This window comes from Psittacula echo, assembly GCF_963264785.1.
Source record: "Psittacula echo genome assembly, chromosome: 12".
Lineage (NCBI taxonomy): Eukaryota > Metazoa > Chordata > Aves > Psittaciformes > Psittacidae > Psittacula > Psittacula echo.
The window spans coordinates 9,044,542-9,061,886 of record NC_137747.1 but is presented as its reverse complement, the minus strand read 5'-3'; the positions used below and the strand labels follow the sequence as shown (position 1 = coordinate 9,061,886).

Below are 17,345 nucleotides of genomic sequence, written 5' to 3'. Positions count from 1 at the left end.
GAGAGCGGCCGACGGAAGAGAAGTTCTCGCGTGAGGAGGCAGGAAGCGGTCACGTGAGCTTGGCGGGAGGATTCTGAACGGCGGAGCGGGAGGTGAGCGCTGGTTGTGCCCGACGGGGCGGGCGGGGGGTCCCGATGAGCGCTGCACCGGAGGGGCGCGGGGGTCCCGGGAGCACTGGCGGGAGCTCCTCGGTGGCGGGCCCCGGGTGCTTGTGAGCCTCCAGCCGGGGTCCGCAGGTACCGTCCCGAAACGCGAGATGAAAACGGGGTCTTTCGGTGTTCCGTCGTGCACGTGAACCCACCCCGGTCCCGGTTTCCCGCTCTACGCGACCCCGCGGTGCAGCCCGGCGCGGGGCAGGGTGAACCGCGGGTCCTGCTGCCTTGCAGGTGCTCACAGGGCAGCATGCCCAGGATAAAGCTGAACGGCATCACGGTGGATTTCCCCTTCCAGCCCTATGCCTGCCAGGAAGCCTACATGGCCAAGGTGCTGGAGTGCCTGCAGAAGGTGAGCACACGCAGTGGCAGTTTGGTTCCATTGCTCACAGTGTTCCATTTGCAACCATAACAAATGACTTCTCTAAAAGGACGTTGTCACAATTTGCTTTTCCTCTGTCCATGCACCACTGTTTCCAAATTCTCTCTGACCCTCTGTTACCTCCATGTTACTCTGTAGTTACTGAAACCTGGACATATGCAGGTGGCAGTCAGTAGAAGTGTAGATGGGATGCTTCAGCCTAACTTGGGAAAGGGAAGAGAAGCAAAGCAAGTAGCCCCTGTGCTCACACAGCTTGTACTTTGCTCCCTGGGGTCACAGAACCCTCAAGTCCCAGGTTGGAAGGGACCTCAGGGGTCATCTGGTCCAACCTTTCTAGGCAAAGCATGACCTAGACTGGATGTCCCAGTACCCTGTCCAGTTGAATCCTAAAAGTGTCCAACACTGGGGAATCTCCACTTCCCTGGGGAGATGGTTGTTACTCCAGTGGCTGATTGTCTCAGTGTGAGAAGTTCCTCTAGAATCCAACCAGGATCTCCCCAGGGGTAACCTGTGCCCATGACTCCTCCTCCATTGACTCCTTGTAAAAAGGGAGTCCCTGTTTTTGTAGCCACGCTTTAAACACTGGAACATGGAATAAGGTCTCCCCTGAGCCTTATTTGTCTAGTCTGAAGAAGCTCAGCTCTCTCAGCCTTTCCTCACATGGCTGCCCAGTCCTTGGATCAGGTCATCTGCATGGTTGCTCTCCCTTCCAAAGTGTCCTCTTCCCCACTCAGTTTGGTATCATCAAACATCATCAGGGTGCCCTTGATCCCAGCATCCAGCTCACTGTATTTCATGGTTTAAACCCAGGTGGTAACCAGGTACCATGCAGTCACTCACTGTGAATCTCCGAGTTACTCATTTATTCCCTTTTTGTTTTCTCTTCAACAAAGAAGGTAAATGGTGTCTTGGAGAGCCCCACAGGCACAGGGAAGACCCTCTGTCTGCTGTGTTCCACGCTGGCTTGGCAGGAGCACTATAAAGATGCCATCTCAGCCCGCAAGATTGCGCAGCGACTGAGTGGGGGGGAGCTCTTCCCAGAGTCATCCTGGGGCAATGTTGCCCCTGATGATGATATCCCAAGTAAGTGGTGTCATTCTCATCCTCAGCAGGGGCCATGCAGGAATGTTAATGAACGTTTGCTTTTATCTATCTTCTGTAATAACTGTGTGATTGTGAAAGTCATGGAGCTGTTGTTTAGCAGCTGAAGCACAGCTTCATCATTCTATAGATTTTAAGTGTTCTTATGTGTTTTCAAATTGTTTCTTAGAACATTAGAAACTCATTCAGCTCATTTTCTGGGTGTGAATAGTTAGGTGACAGAATTTCTTGCTGTCTCTACAAGCCAAGCTGTTACCATAGTACCAGCTGGGAAAGGAAGCTAATAATATCTCCAGTTCTTCTTCCTCTGTTAATAATGGTTTTCTGCCTTTTTGTCTCTCCACTTTTTGGCAGTTTATTACACGGACATCCCTAAAATAATTTATGCCTCCAGAACTCACTCCCAACTTACACAGGTCATTAACGAGTTAAAGAACACGGTCTACAGGTAAATATGATTTAGGATAATGTTCCTATTCAAAGACAAGGTGGAGAAACCCATCTGATTTAGTTATAGTTTCAGTTTATATGGATGCGTGTATGAAAAAATGATCCCCAGTGAAATGCAGTTCTCTTAATGTGCATGTGTAGAACCTGGATTTCTTGGTTGGGTTTGGGTTTTTCCACAGCTTCTCTTCCTTTAACCATACCAAATTCAGGCAATTCTCTGTTTTTGGTTCTGTACACGTTTAGTTCTAAACTACCTTTTTTCTTTCCCTGGGGCATCTCTTTAAGGCAGTGGGAAGCCTTTGCAAAACCTAATTCCTTAGGCTGGTGTCGATCTATGAAGAGCTCCGTGGTTTTGCTGTATCGATGTCTCAGTTTCCAGCTGTTGATGTACCAGTGCGTTGTTGGAGCTCTTTGAGCAGGCAGTAGTAACTTGTTTACGTGTTTCTTGTACAGATACAGCCTTGTAATAGGCAAAAAAACCCCATTGCAAATGTTTGTGATGCATTAGTTCCTGTCATAACCTTACTCTGAAAATCTCAGCCAGCTTGAAGTAGCTTGTCAGGGATGACAGGCCCCAGCTGATTGGCTCAACTGTCACAACAGAACCCAGATTTCAGAGTGGGTGATGTAAGCTGCTGCTCACTGCCTCCTGCTGTAAACTGCTGCTTGTTGCCACCTGCTGCTACCAGGAGAAATGCAGTACCATGAAGTCAGATAACACACACAGCTGTTACAGATGAACTTACTGTTTCTGGTTCTGACCCTTAGTTTGGGCTCACTTCTCCTGCACCTTTCACTTGTGATATATTCCACCCAATCTAGACACGTACAACTCTGTTTTTCTATCTTGTCTGACTTTTAACTTCAGTTTTGTGCATTCTGTTTGAACAGGCCCAAGATGTGTGTTTTGGGTTCCAGAGACCAGCTTTGCATCCATCCTGAAGTGAAGCGCATGGAGAGCAACCACATGCAGGTGAGAGCAGAGCTTATAAAGCATGAACAGTGAGGATGTGGAGGGGTCCTGTTGCAGAGAGCCTTACTTTTAGGGTGGTCAGAGGAACACATCATTTTAAAACTAAAGAACCATGGTTAGCATTTATTCCTTAACTGATGTTACAAAAAACTAACAGCTCTTCACTCTTTAACATGCTTTAGGCTGTGCTAATCTTGGCTAAAATACCTTGTTTTACAGATCTACATGTGCAAGAAAAAAGTGATGGCTCGTGCTTGTCATTTCTATAACAATGTGGAAGGTGAGTTTGGTGTGGAAGTAAAGCCCTGCTTTTTGGAGAGGGAGAGATTTGCCTGGCGGGTACAGAAGTTTGGGTGAGTTTCCTCTGTGTGTGTGCGGCTTTTGCTCTATGTTGATGCCTTTCAAGAATGAAATGTTGGGAAGTGGGTGAGGGCGATGATCAGGGAAACAACAAATCTTGTGGTCCCTTTACCTAAGCTTGTGGTTGTAACTTCATTTTTCCCAGAAAAGAGTACAGAGAAAGATCTGCTGAACTCAATCATGGATATCGAAGACTTGGTTAAGAAGGGAAACAAGCTCAGGTAAATGATCCCCTCTGACCTTCTCCCCCCTTCTGAAAATAGTGGAAACCATTTCTCTGCTCATTTTCATTAATACCTCGGTATGAACTTGGCAAACACTAAAGTAGTAGAACAGTGATGAGAGCAAAGTGAAGCAGCTGGTGCAGAGACAGCTTCCAACAAAGTCATGCGTGCACCAAACTCTGTTACTGCAGTTTTCATCGTACAGCCATTTATTTCAATCCTTGTTGTGTAAAGACTGAATCAGGTCAGAGTCAGGCTCACCAGTGTTTTATTTCTCACTTGAGCAGAGGCTACCGAAATCATCTGCCATGACAAATGATACTGCCGTTCTGTTTCTGATCTGAGAGGCTGAGGGGACTGATTTGTTGGGATGAAATAGTCTAGTGCAGCATCTGCATGTAGCCTAAAGGGGTGAAATGAAAACGCGGTAATGAAATGCCCTTTTCCTCCTTTCATTTATTCTTCCTTTGTTTTGTTGAGCTGCACGGATATCATTTTCTGCACTTTTGCTTCTGTAGATAGGGATAACCACCTGCCCTAAAATCAGACATGCCAGCTTCAGCTCCTTGAGTTGATTGGAAACCCTTGAGCATATGAAACATTATGAATGTTGAATGCCTTCTTGATATTCCTGCAAGTCTTTCTTGATAGTTTGTCCTTCTTTTTTAAACAGAGCTTGTCCTTATTATCTCTCTCGAAGCCTGAAGCAGCAAGCAGATATTATTTTTATGCCTTACAACTATTTGCTAGACTCAAAGGTAATGTATGTGTTTGCTTTTAACTGCAGCTCTTCTTCTATTTACCTTATGTTGGCTTTTAGTGGGCGAGCTGTGAAGAACTGATGTGCAGTGAACACATTATGGGCCATGCTTCAAAACTAATCAAACCTCAGGTCAAATTCAGAACCATTGAGGATGCCTTTTTGTGGGGTTCTCTGTGAAGTCCTTTCCCACAGTTAAGAATACTCCAGATTTTCCTCGAGGTCTTGCTGGTTTTATAGAATTAGCCTTGCAGAATGGGGTGCCCTTGTTGTTTGGCAATATTCATATCCTGGTGCCAGTCTGCAGTCACGTACCACGCAGTATCTTTGCATCCATTTTGAGACATTTTTGTTCCTGCAGCCAGCTGCATGATTCCTAGAATAAGGAAACTTCTTCAGTAGAGTTTGGATATTTCTCTTGGGAATAATTGCTGGGTTTGTGGGGAGAAGAAAAGCTATTGCAATAAGGTGTCCATATGTCATGGGTAGGAAATGAAGCCTTTGAAAGCTGTTGAGGAAACAAATCTGCTGCCAGCTTTGTACAACTTGGAGTAATGGATGAATTATAGTAAAAGCCAGATTCCATCCTGCTCCACTGCTACAAAAGGCAGAAAGACCAAATGTTCAATAAGTTAAAAAACTAAATCAGATTAACTGGCCTTTGTCCATCCCCTCATTCCCTTTTTCATCTTCAGAGTCGCAAAGCGCACAACTTGGACCTGAGGGGAACTGTGGTAATACTTGATGAAGCTCACAATGTGGTAAGTTGTTTGTGGTCTGTTGCCGTTTCTCAGGCTTCATCCAGAGAGAAAAAGGGACCTGTGCCCTGTTACAACCACTCTGTGAAATCTGTGCTCAGCTCCTTGTTGTCAGTGTTCATTATCAGGAGTGTTTCTTGGTTGGTGACAGTTAAAGCTTTGTAGTTTAATTAACAGTCCTTCCACACTACCATGACTCTTTACAAGGTGATGGTTTCCTCCTGAAGGTGGATCTCCACCTTTAGCACCTCATGAGGGTGCTGCTTGTCTTGTTTGGAGAGTTCTCTTCCAGGTGAAAGAAATCGTTAAAGATCTATTCTTGAAGCTCAGCTGCATCAGCTGTTAAGTGCTCTGCATGGTGCTGCACTTCAGGTGTTCATAAAATGTCCTCTGGCCTGAGCTGGAGGTCAGAAATGAAAGCAAGTTTGCTCATTGGGACTTCATCACCTGAGATGAGCACTGAACACCCTGAGCAGTCCAAATAATGCTTCTGTTCCTTATATGTCAGGAGAAGTTGTGCGAGGAGTCGTCTTCTTTTGACTTGACACCCTACGATTTGGCTTCGGCAATAGATGCTGTAGATGTTGTACTGGAAGAACAAGCCAAAGTGGTCCAGCAGAATGAAGTAAATGCTGAGTTCAATATGGAGTTGGCCTCTTCAGGTGTGTTGACAACCACAAGCCATTGTTTCACTGGGATTATTGGTGCCACTGCCAAGAACTGGAAAATGACTTTTCCTAATAGCTTTGAGCTGAAAGAGGGAGATTAAATTGGATATTAGGCAAAAAGTCTTCACTATGATGCTGAGGCGCTGGCACAGGGTGCCCAGAGAAGCTGTGGCTGCCCCATCCCTGGCAGTGTTCAAGGCCAGGGTGGACACAGGGGCTTGGAGCAAGCTGCTGTAGTGGAAGGTGTCCCTGCCCGTGGCAGAGGTTGGAACTGAATGAACTTTAAGGTCCCTTCCAACCCAAACCATTGATTCTAGGACATTCCTTATTGTTATTTAGTTATCACTGCCAGACAAACATGAAAACATTTGGCCAAACAAATGTGACATGAGGGTCATGAAAGGGAACAGTGAGCGGAATACAGAGTACGTTTTTCCATATACACAGTTCTAGCCTTCATATCCATACTTTTTGCAAAGGCATAAAGAAACTGGGAATGAAACATCCTCTTTCCTTTCTTCAACAGGCCTGAACATGGAACTTGAAGATATAGCAAAGATAAAGAGTAAGATTGTTTTCTGTGTCCTTGAAAATTGTTGTTGAAATGGTTTCAGAAGGGAAACACCTGTAAATTGGGTTCCTGTAGCATTTCTGCAGGCATTGCTCGTAATGGAGTAATCCGTGGAAGTTTAAGTTGTCTCTTTTATTCTGAGCACTCTATGGAATGTTTAATTGTAGCGTTTTCCCAAGAAGATGGGTGATGTAGCAGATGAATGTGTTGCTTCCTATTTTGCTAGAAGTTCCCTGGGTTTCTGATGATGTTGGTGTGCTGCAATTGCATTAACTGCATCACTGCTGTAAGACCATGATGCTATGTAAGTTAATAGCAAGGGCTCGAGCTGTCTCATGCTTACAAAGCATTTCTAGGAACAACTTTTTCCATCTATAGAGAAGAGTTTAACATTTAGCTGATGACTTAAGCTTATCTAAGAATTGAGGTCATGGAGGTTCTTAAATATGAATATTTAGAGGTGAGACCAAGGAAAGTGGTGCTGATTTGTTTACAGACTCAAGCAGCTGGGCTGCTGCCTTTGATAACAGCCTTAGTAACAAAGGACATTTGAAAAAGCAGCTTGGATTTGTCCCAGAAATGAGTTTCTGTGAATTCCATCTTTTTTCCCTTTTGGTTCTCTTAAAGAGATTCTTCTTCAGCTTGAAAGTGCCATTGATGCAGTGGAGCTGCCACCGAATGATACTGGAGTCACCAAAGACGGAAGGTAAATTTCTTCTTGTTAATATATCTATATATTCTAGACCCTGTGAAACTGGGTCAGCTGTTGGGATAGGCAGCACTATTCCAGTTTCTGGGAATAGTATTTCTTCAGGGCTCTGGGTTTCCTGAAATCCCCTTGCTGTTATAATCCTTATTTCTGGTGGAACTTCCTGCTTCAAGAGTGGAAAATCCAATGCTGTGTGTATAGCCGTCATGTATCCTGAGCTGGAAGAAGCCCGTCACTGGCCTGCTTTCCCTTTTGCATCATGATTTAAACAGAGGTACCAGTGCTGCAGTGATTTGGTTTGAGGTACCTCAGAGCTCTGTAAATCTATTTCTAACCGAAAGCATATTGTAAAAAAAATAATGAAATAGCATGAAATCTGTTTCTAAATTAATATGTGTTGTAGAGAAGTGGTGGGAGACATGCAGGATGTGGTCATGCGCTTTGTGTCACGTCAATAGTGTCTGCTATTGATAACCAGATACTTCTTTTTTCCTGTAAATTCTTCTTTCTCATGGAGACAAGAACATGTTTTGCTATTAGATGGTGAAATTGTTGTTATAAAAGAGTAGCAGTAATTGTGCCCACCCTTATTTACAGCGTTTTCCCGTTTGTGCTTTCTCTTTGCGCATTGCAGCTACATCTTTGATCTGTTTGCCAAGGCCCAAATAACATTCCAGACTAAATCCTCACTCCTGGATTCACTGGAGCAGATTTTACAGTATCTTTCAGGCCGTAAGTGTGAATTTGGTAGTTGTTGCACTCAGACTTTTCTCTGTAATGCAGGGAAGTGGAATTCTGCGTTGTTTGGGGAGAGGAGGAGAAAGGCTTCTTTAAGATTGAAATGATAAAGCGTTTAAAATGTCCATGTCCTCAACATAAAAAGGACATGGAACTGTTGGAACAAGTCCAGAGGAGGCCATGAGGATGATCGGGGCTGGAGCACCTCACGTATGGAGACAGGCTGAGAAAGTTGGGGCTGTTCAGCCTGGAGAAGAGAAGGCTGCGTGGAGACCTCAGAGCAGCCTTCCAGTATCTGAAGGGGGCTACAAGGATGCTGGGGAGGGACTCTTCATCAGGGACTGTAGTGACAGGACAAGGGGTAACGGGTTCAAACTGAAACAGGGGAAGTTTAGATTGGATCTAAGGAAGAAATTCTTTACTGTGAGGGTGGTGAGGCACTGGAATGGGTTGCCCAGGGAGGTTGTGAATGCTCCATCCCTGGCTGTGTTCAAGGCCGGGTTGGATGAGGCCTTGGGTGCCATGGTTTAGTGTGAGGTGTCCCTGCCCATGGCAGGGGGGTTGGAACTGAATGATCTTAAGGTCCTTTCCAACCCTAACTATTCTATGATTCTAAAAGCTAAAATCTGACCCTCAGGACCTGTGTCTTTTCATTAACACTTGCTGTAAGGTCGAATTCTCATCATCAGTGTATTTTGCATGTTCTTTTAAGTGCTCCTCTGCGGTCACTGGTTTACTTGTGCTAGAAGCTCGGAAGTGGTTGTAAAGGGCTGTTTATAGCAATGGCAAAGGTTAATTTTGGCTCTCTGTATAAGTAGTCAGTTTTCTATTGTATTTCAATGAGACTAATGTTAGCTGTGTGAGCTTTTGGAAAAGTAAACAGTTTAAGTGTGCTTATCTCTCTTTTCTTTTGCTGCTTTCCAGTTTTAATGTAGAAGAGTCTTAACTTTATGTAATTGTCTCAGTGACAGCTTCCCAACGCATCAGAGGCATGAAGCTGCCTTTGGAATGCCACCTTTAACATTTCTCATTGAATAGTGATGGAAAACTTGACAGAATTTGTTTCAGATAATGTTTGCAAGTCATTGTATTCAGCATTGTGCTGCTCAGATGAGAGGTGGATATATACAAATGGATGTAGGTGTGTGTTGTAAAAGTAATCGCGTTATTCTCTCTAGGCCCTGGAATGTTTGTCAATACATCTGGATTGCATAAACTCTCAGGTATTATCCAGGTAAATCATTAATGCTGCTTCTCTATGCACCTGAAGGATGGAAGAATTGGTTTAAAAAGCATGGGAAGACAATGGATCCATTTATTTTTTGACTGTATGTACACTTGTGCAGTAATGGAAGACTGGGGGGTTTTGAGGAGAGCGCTGCTGCTTAATGGGATGTTCTGCTTCGGTTTTACCCAGGTTGTTTAACAGTTCTGATGTCCCTTTTGGCGATGCTTGATTTAAACTTGTCTAGTTTTAACCTCCACAAGGTGGAGCTGGGTTATGGAGTTGTTCACTTCCTAACAGCAATGTTTGGGAATATGAGAGCTTGTGAAATGACAGGACTGGCCAAAGGGAAAAAACCCAAACAAAATAGAATTTAAATGTATTTTATTCATTTAATTATTAAAGAAGGAATGTGTAAAACAAGAATCTTTATTGCCACAGAAACTAATGGCCACTTGTGGGTATCCTCACGGTGCTGTCAGTCCCCTCCCTGGCATGCATATGCAAAACATTGATTATGACAATACTTGGGCCCCATAAAATCAGAAGGTACAATGGGCCAATGGCCTGAAATGCCCTCTGAAGCTGACTAAAGCTCGAAGATTCTTGGGTGAGCCTCAGAAAGGCAGTGAGGTTTGGACAGCTTAAAGTTCAAGCAAAAGAGCGTCTCAGCCGTAGTGTCACATACTGGAAAATTTACTGGCCCTTCGGATTAAACTCACTATTCCCAGAATCCACTGATTACAGAGCATCATCTTGGCCTCAGCTGCTGGGTGTCAGATTGAATTAGACCTTTTCCTGACACTGAATGAGACCTTCCCAAATACTTGTGGGTATTTTTTGGATCAAGAAGATCTCTTTCCCCCCCATCTTTAGGAAGCGTGTGATAATAAGGGTGACATTTTAATGTGTGTTAATCATCGCTTTTCTGTCTTTATTTCTTTTTTTTTTTTTTAATTAAAAGTTATCGTTTGGCCACTGATGCAAGAAATTCCTTGGCATTAAAGCATGGAATTTCTGTAAAATAAAGTCTGTCTTGGCTGGCAATGTTCAGCCTCTTTGTAGAGTGCTCTGGTTTCATTCTACTCACTGGTAGCCTGCCTAATAGATCAGCTGCCAGCCTCTTTCAGAGATCCTTGATGCCATAGATATTTCTTCTGGAATACATGCTGCTCGCAAATGTAATCTGTGCTTCTAGGAAGCACTGGAATGTCAAAAGGTGAAAAACAATGGACACACAGGAGGGAGAATAAAATCTATTCAAGAGGAAAAATGAGCAAGAGCATAGCAATACGCTTCATCTGAAAAGCGTCCAGCTCTGCATTTGGCAGCAGCAAATTAACTCTTTGTTTCCCTCCTCAATATTCTCACTCGTTTCAGTTGTTCAGTATAATTCTTTTTCATCTAGGGATTTACTTGCTGTCTTAGCTTGGTTGTGAATCTTTGTCTAGGGTTGGAATTGAATAGGAAAGGATAATCTTTATCGTTTAAAAGTGGTTAAATGCCAAGACTTAATACTGGAAACAAGCTGGTTATAAATTAATGTGGTTTTCTTTCTTCAGAAGAGCCCTTATTAAAATATCCTCGTACACCCTCTCTCTGGCTATTTTTCAGACATTAATATTATAACAGGAATTATACTTGTGTTTTGACGGGTGGGGAACATCTTTCTTGTTGTACCCAGCTGATACTCTTCTGAGCTCAGCTAATTCCTTTTAAAAGTCTGAAGAAATCTTGTTTAGAAACATTATGAGGAGTTATAAACACTTGAGAACCACAGCTGTTCTCATTGAAGTGGCTCTGGAATGCCATGCGTGTTAAAGAGCATCACCCTTAATCATAAGGCATCACATACAGGAAAGGGCAAGGAGCGAAACTCTGTGAAGAGTTGATAGAAACTTTTAATTTGATAGCAGGGCAGCTAGATATGATTATAACTTTTTCTGTTTATTTTCTAAGGAAAGCATTATTATTTTAGTGTGTCATGCCTGAAACTTTAAGGATGTTGAGAAAGTTCTTTTACAATCAGCTGTGACTGTGATCTCACGAATGTGTAGGTTGTGTTTAACTGCAGCCAGAAGTCAGAAAGAGCATAAATAATGTCATCTCTGTAGTTTGAATGTATTTAGATACTGGCTTGTGTTTGTTGAAACAATGAGAAATCCATGTGGTTAGCAGGAATTGCGTGTAAAGATATATTTGTGAAAGATGCTCTGTCTTTACTTAATAAGAGGAACAAGGAGATCTAGTTGAGGTTATTCCAGTAGTAGCAAAGCTATGTTAGGGGTTTTGCTGGAAACAGTTATTAAATCTTTCCATTTGCTTCCATCCATTTCCCAGACTGTATTCAGCATCGATCCTCCAGAAGGTGCAACAGATTTCAGGCTGCATCAGTCGATATCTAAATATTATAAGGTATGGGATGCTTTGTGTTCTACATCCTTCCTTTCTGGCATTTAATGCCCGTGCTTAGCGCATCCAAGGCTATCTGTGTGGTTAGTTGAGATTCCAAGGGAAAAGGGGAGCTTCTATTTAAACAAACTCTAAAATGAAATTAGGAAACTGCAGCAAATGTGAATCACTGACAACTTTGATACTGCGTATTATGCAAGAGCTGGTGTGTTCTTCCAATAACCTCTTCTCTTGACTTTAGCCTATTACCAAGCACGTGCAGCAGAGCCACTGAACCTCCCCCAACCAGTCCTTTAAATTAGAGTTTGAGACCTATCGCCTGTGATATAAAGAACTTTAGGGAAAGATCTATTTTAGATAAATGACAACTTCCATGTTAAGTCCAAGGCACTGTTCCTGTTGCCAGATGAAGTGACTCTGTCTAACACACCAGTATATCTTTTTTCCTAGTCTGGGTGTTTTATTCTGGTGGACAATACCCAAAGAATTGGATTCTTTGCTTAGGGCAGCCCCTGAAAAGCTGCTTCCATAAACTGCCTCAGAATGGCTGGTTGAATTGCTTTGTGTTAGATATGTTATGAAAGACTGGAAACAAAATAGGAAAGACGGGCAGGAAGTAACACAGCCTTAGTAACACTATGAAAATGACACTAATGGTGGTACTGTCATTAACATGGGCAAGCTTTTTTGAGGGATGAAGTGCTGATTCATTTCTGTTGCCACCTCCAGAGATGCTTCTGTTCTTTTCGCTCAGGTACATATTCACCTGGATGACAGTAATCAGAAGAAGAAACAAAAGACGGATCTCTGGAATTCATCATCTACAAAAAAAGGTATGGGCCTCGGTCTTGGGGAGGCTCAGTCAAAAGCTGGGTTGCAAACTACTCAGCTGCTCCTTTCTGATTCAAATAAGAGTGCACAACTGAAGATGTCTGGATATTCATAACTTCACAGCTGTGAACAGGGAGGTGCTCGTTGTAGGATTCTGAGTGAGACACCACTTGTGTTATCTTAAATGTTAAAAATGACTCTGAGAAATGAAGGGCTGACCAATGACTCAGTGAAGGCATGCTCCAGATCTGTCTATATGTAAAAGAAGTATTTAAAACCCAAATAGCACAGTAGCGTTCCTACTTGTAGAGCTGGAAAGTCTTAACCGCATGATTAGTATGCCTTGTTGCCATGGTCCAAGTTAAAACCATCTGTAGATGTGGGACTGGGAGAGATTTTGGGTTTTGCTCCATTTAGTTAGCAGAGAACCAGTGGGTGGTTTGGTTGTAGGGGATTTTTTGGTCATATTCTGTAAGATGCAGAGATGTGGAGCATTAGTGTTACCCTAGAGCTCTCTTTCTGCAGAGCAGGGTAGGTTTTTAAGGCTTTGGGACTTTACGTTTGAAGAATTCTAGGGTTATTTGAGGGTGTTCCCCTGCAGTTTTATGTTTCCAAGCACAGTTTCTAGTGCAGTTATTCCAGTGAAAGAAAATCGTCTCCATTCTGGAGTGGTTGCTTGGATTGGAGTAGAGAAAATAGTCAGACCAGGCCAAAAATGGGAAATCCCTTCAGGATTGGCGCTGAGGTTCATGGAATGTTCCGTTATTGTCATGCCAGCTAAATTTGTCTGTGCAACGGTTCAGCACAAACTTAACGTTGCTAAGGCTGTAACTACCTTTATCTCATCAATAGCGGAGGAGTTGGAATTGGTTGGCTCATTCTCAAGCTCCGTAATGAAGACTTGTGATGAGCCAGAGAAATAACGCTTCAGAACATGAGTTCTTAGCCAGAAAAATGCCGTGCCAGGTAATACCCTGAGGGCACTGTTCACCTCCTCTGAGATAGGATCTCTTTTTGAGCAACTCCCTAAGCTCTTCAGAGGATGTTGTCACTTCTTGATAGTTTCAGTCTCAATTATACTTCTAGTCCTACTTGATCAGCTGAGATTTGTCCCTCTCCTTGTCTCTGTCCTCCCATCTATTTTGTTCCTTATGCTCTGCAGAACTTGGTATCTGGGACTACCTCAATATCACTGTGCTTCAAAACAACATATTTGGAAGAAAAACTTGGCTCCTGAGTCAAAGGCTTATCCTAAGGCTCCTGTTAGGCAGCACTGAGCTTGGCTTTGTTTGGCTCCGAGATTCCTTCTTTCTGATGCTTTTTGAATAAGTACAGTTAGGTGGAAAACAAACCACCTTCTGATTAGAGAAGACAGATGCAGATCCCTTTCCTTAAGCCTTCTTAGAAGAATACTCCCCAAAGACCTTTGTAATTACCTTACCTCATAACTATCTACTGAATTACTCAGTTAAATGCTCTTGAGAACGTAAATACCTGGTTCATGGAAGTCCTTTTCTTAAGGACAAAACCAACACTTTTTGGTGAATGAATTTCGTGGGTTGGCACCTGATGTCCCCTGAAGTGTTCCCACACAGATCTGTGCTGTTTCGGGACAGAAGCGTGCTGCTTGGTACTCTGCCAGTGTTTTTTTCCTGAGGTATTGCTTAATTGGGGTTGGAAGTCACAGCAATAATTCTAAGTAGGTTTTGTTAAACATGTGCCGGAGGAGGCTGATAGAAACACTTGAGGTTACTGCATGATTTGCGGGATTTAGACACAAATCCAATACAAAGCAGTCACAGGATTCTTTGGGGATTTAGCAGACACATACCAATATATTCCCTTTGCAAATAAAACCGGTATTTGGAAGGACTCATGCAACAGACATATGTTGAGGCTTGCGCTGTGTGCAAACCTAGTAGAGGCCAGACCAGACTGAGCAAGTCTCCAGTTCCCTGGAGAGGCATAGCAGATTGTATGGAAATAACGCAAACCTTTCAGGAATGGCCGTTTCCAAAGGGCTTTATGGAAGTTACTCACTCGAGCATCATTCTCTACAGATGCTGAAGTTTCTTAGGCTCCTGACATAAGTGGCTTTGCTCCTGTGTGTAGCCACTGGCCTGTTCCTCCCCAGATCCTCCCTGTAACTTGCACCAGTTCTCAGTGTGAATTAAAGATGTAGGTTCTGCCAGATTTTGGGACGTGATTTTTTTTTTTTTTTTGATAGAATCTAGACACCATCTGGATGGGTTTGCCCACATGAGATGAAAGATAAAACTTTAGCTAAAGATAAGTGTTCTCTTGTAATTCTAAGCAGTGACTCACTGGGCACATGTTAGTGGGGATTTCCTGAAACTGCCAGCTCCTTTTGGAAAGCCAATCTTGTAATGAAGGGTGGGCACGTAAAAGACACGTACGTGATGCATATATATATATATTTTTTACTGAAACTAATTGTGCAAAACAAAATCAGAACCAAAAGCTATTGTTTTATTTGTCTGATCTTGTTGTCAGCATAGATGATTGTTTTGACTCAGTTTTCAGCAAGACCAGCAGTGGTATGACTATAAGCTGAACAATGAAAGAAAGGCTGGTGTGATACATCCATTTTTGTTTGTCCTCTTTGTTGATAATTTATAGCATGACAGACTGTGTGGCACATCTAGATCCATACCACACGAAAGATTTGAAGGTTTGGAAGGTTGACTATGGAGAAGATGGAACGTTTAGGTGAAAGGTTTATAGCTGTTGGCAATTCCTGATGGAGAAGGGGTTCTTCTGTTTTCAAGCAAGAGCCGGAGTAGAGAGAGAATTTACCGACTTCAGTCATTTGTCCTTCATCCCAGTATTCTACAGTTCTACCATGCTTCCCCTCCCAATTATCTTTGACAGCAGGAAGTGAATCAGTGGATGGAGGACCGAGTAGTTTTATCTGCTCAACCTGCCTGTAACAATGAGATGTGATGCTTTGTCTTTAACCACCCTTGGATTAAAAGTATAATCTATTTAAGGTGTGATGCAGCAATGACCTTTAAAACTGTATTTTGAATGGGCATAGCAACAAAATCTGGGATGGACCAAAGCAGAACATACTGTGTGTCTGGAGCTTTACCTTCAGCTGCTGGCCAGCTTACTTTCAGGAGTTCAGATGGAATGTGCTATTTGAGTGTCATATTCTGATTTTACCACTAACAGACTTGCTTCTTAGTGTTTTCTCTTTATTTGATACAGAAAAGACCTTAAGCTACTGGTGTTTCAGCCCTGGGTACAGCATGCATGAGCTTGTTCGTCAAGGAGTCAGGACAATTATCCTTACTAGTGGGACACTCTCCCCCCTCTCATCGTTTACAATGGAAATGCAGATGTAAGTACCTAGATGTGCGAACAGGCCGTTACTGGTAATGCACAATCTGCTCTCATGATTTTAGGTTTTATATCTGGTTTTTGAGTGTTTGGGGCTGGCAACCAGGAGGGAATGACATAAGGAATATGTCTGGGATCTCACTTTCCTGTTTCTTTAGCCCTTTTCCTGTTCGCTTGGAGAATCCGCATGTTATCGATAAACACCAGCTCTGGGTTGGGATCATTTCTAAGGGACCTGATGGAACTGTGCTGACTTCTACCTATGAAAGAAGGTAATGAACTTCCATGTGGAATTCTGATTTGAAGTCTTGTGTTCTGACACTTTGGGTTCTGCTTACAGGAGGATGCTCATGAAACAAGTGGTCTCTGTAGTTCTTTACCTGGGAAAACACTGTGCTGAGTAACACCACCCTTTAACTACTAGTGTAAAACTGAGAGCTGGAGGGCTGGAAGAGATTAAATGCCAGAGCACTGAGTTGCACTGAAGTCCTTATGACTAGCCTCTCTTTTACCTCTGCATTGCCTTCTTAAGGAAAATGTATCCACATGTTTGTCAACAAGCTTTTCATCATCATTTTCCTTGCTTTTCTCTAGTATTTCATCATTTTGCCTGTGTCTTTCTGGTCTTCGGTACTTCTGGTGCCAGCAGAGAAGGCTAAAACTTGACTTCATTGTGTATTGACTTTCTTGTGCAACATGATGATCTCATTGGCATCTCTGCATACAGTTTTAGAGGGCAGCTTCATGCTTTGGTGCACTTGACAGAAGGTTCTGCGCTTGCCAGTTCTCTGCAGTTACTAAAGAGAGGCATCACATGGATGCTAGAGCCATATTTAGGGATGCGATCCTTCTGTAGTGGTTTGAGATGAGAATCAGTTCTTTGTGTCTGATACGCATGTTCTCCCATTTAACTTTCTTCCCATCGTTCTTCAATCTGTCTCAAGTTCAACATCAGAGAGAAAGCTCTGGCTGAGAATTCCATGACTTAGCCTGCTGCAGGCCTGCCTTACTCATTTTTAGGAATACAGAAAAATAGATCTCCAAGAGCTTTTACTGGAAATAACCCCACCAAATCAGAGGAAGCATCTCCCTTATGAGGAAAGGCTGAGGGAGCTGGGTCTCTATAGTTTGGAGAAGAGGAGACTGCGGGGGGACCTTATTAGTGTATATAAATATATAAAGGGGGAGTGTCATGAGGATGGAGCCAGGCTCTTCTCAGTGGCAAACAATGATAGGACAAGGGGTAATGGGTATAAACTGGAACACAAGAGGTTCCACTTAAACTTGAGAAGAAACTTCTTCTCAGTGAGGGTGACAGAACACTGGAACAGGCTGCCCAGGGAGGTTGTGGAGTCTCCTTCTCTGGAGACATTCAAAACCCGCCTGGACACATTCCTGTGTGACCTTATCTAGGTGTTCCTGCTCTGGCAGGGGGATTGGACTAGATGATCTTTTGAGGTCCCTTCCAATCTCTAACATACTGTGATACTGTGAATGCCAGATGTTCCACAGAACTGGAAAAGGACTCAGCAATTGTAATTGATTTTACAGAGAACAAGCAGTCTGGAAACCCCTCAGGCTGTGTTTTTCACTTACTGAAGCTGCATGTGCTGTTTCAGTGTATTTCATTGAAGATGCTATCTTTTGAAGGGAGAAGGTTGGCGATCC

General features: G+C 43.2%; 1 protein-coding gene across 1 annotated transcript in view; it reads left to right on the top strand.

Annotated features, from left to right (window-relative positions):
• Positions 1-402: 402 nt before the first annotated feature.
• Positions 403-17,345, top strand: part of RTEL1 (regulator of telomere elongation helicase 1) — a gene marked incomplete at both ends in the record, with an annotated part of 41,033 nt that continues 24,090 nt past the window's right edge. The window contains 17 exons of the mRNA XM_080628144.1: positions 403-504; positions 1,428-1,617; positions 1,990-2,083; positions 2,977-3,058; positions 3,278-3,338; positions 3,564-3,639; positions 4,316-4,400; positions 5,098-5,163; positions 5,669-5,822; positions 6,355-6,393; positions 7,027-7,105; positions 7,743-7,840; positions 9,025-9,080; positions 11,412-11,486; positions 12,238-12,316; positions 15,546-15,678; positions 15,836-15,949. Coding sequence (XP_080484270.1) covers positions 403-504; positions 1,428-1,617; positions 1,990-2,083; positions 2,977-3,058; positions 3,278-3,338; positions 3,564-3,639; positions 4,316-4,400; positions 5,098-5,163; positions 5,669-5,822; positions 6,355-6,393; positions 7,027-7,105; positions 7,743-7,840; positions 9,025-9,080; positions 11,412-11,486; positions 12,238-12,316; positions 15,546-15,678; positions 15,836-15,949 — 1,583 coding nt within the window. The remainder of the gene's footprint in view (positions 505-1,427; positions 1,618-1,989; positions 2,084-2,976; positions 3,059-3,277; positions 3,339-3,563; positions 3,640-4,315; positions 4,401-5,097; positions 5,164-5,668; positions 5,823-6,354; positions 6,394-7,026; positions 7,106-7,742; positions 7,841-9,024; positions 9,081-11,411; positions 11,487-12,237; positions 12,317-15,545; positions 15,679-15,835; positions 15,950-17,345) is intronic.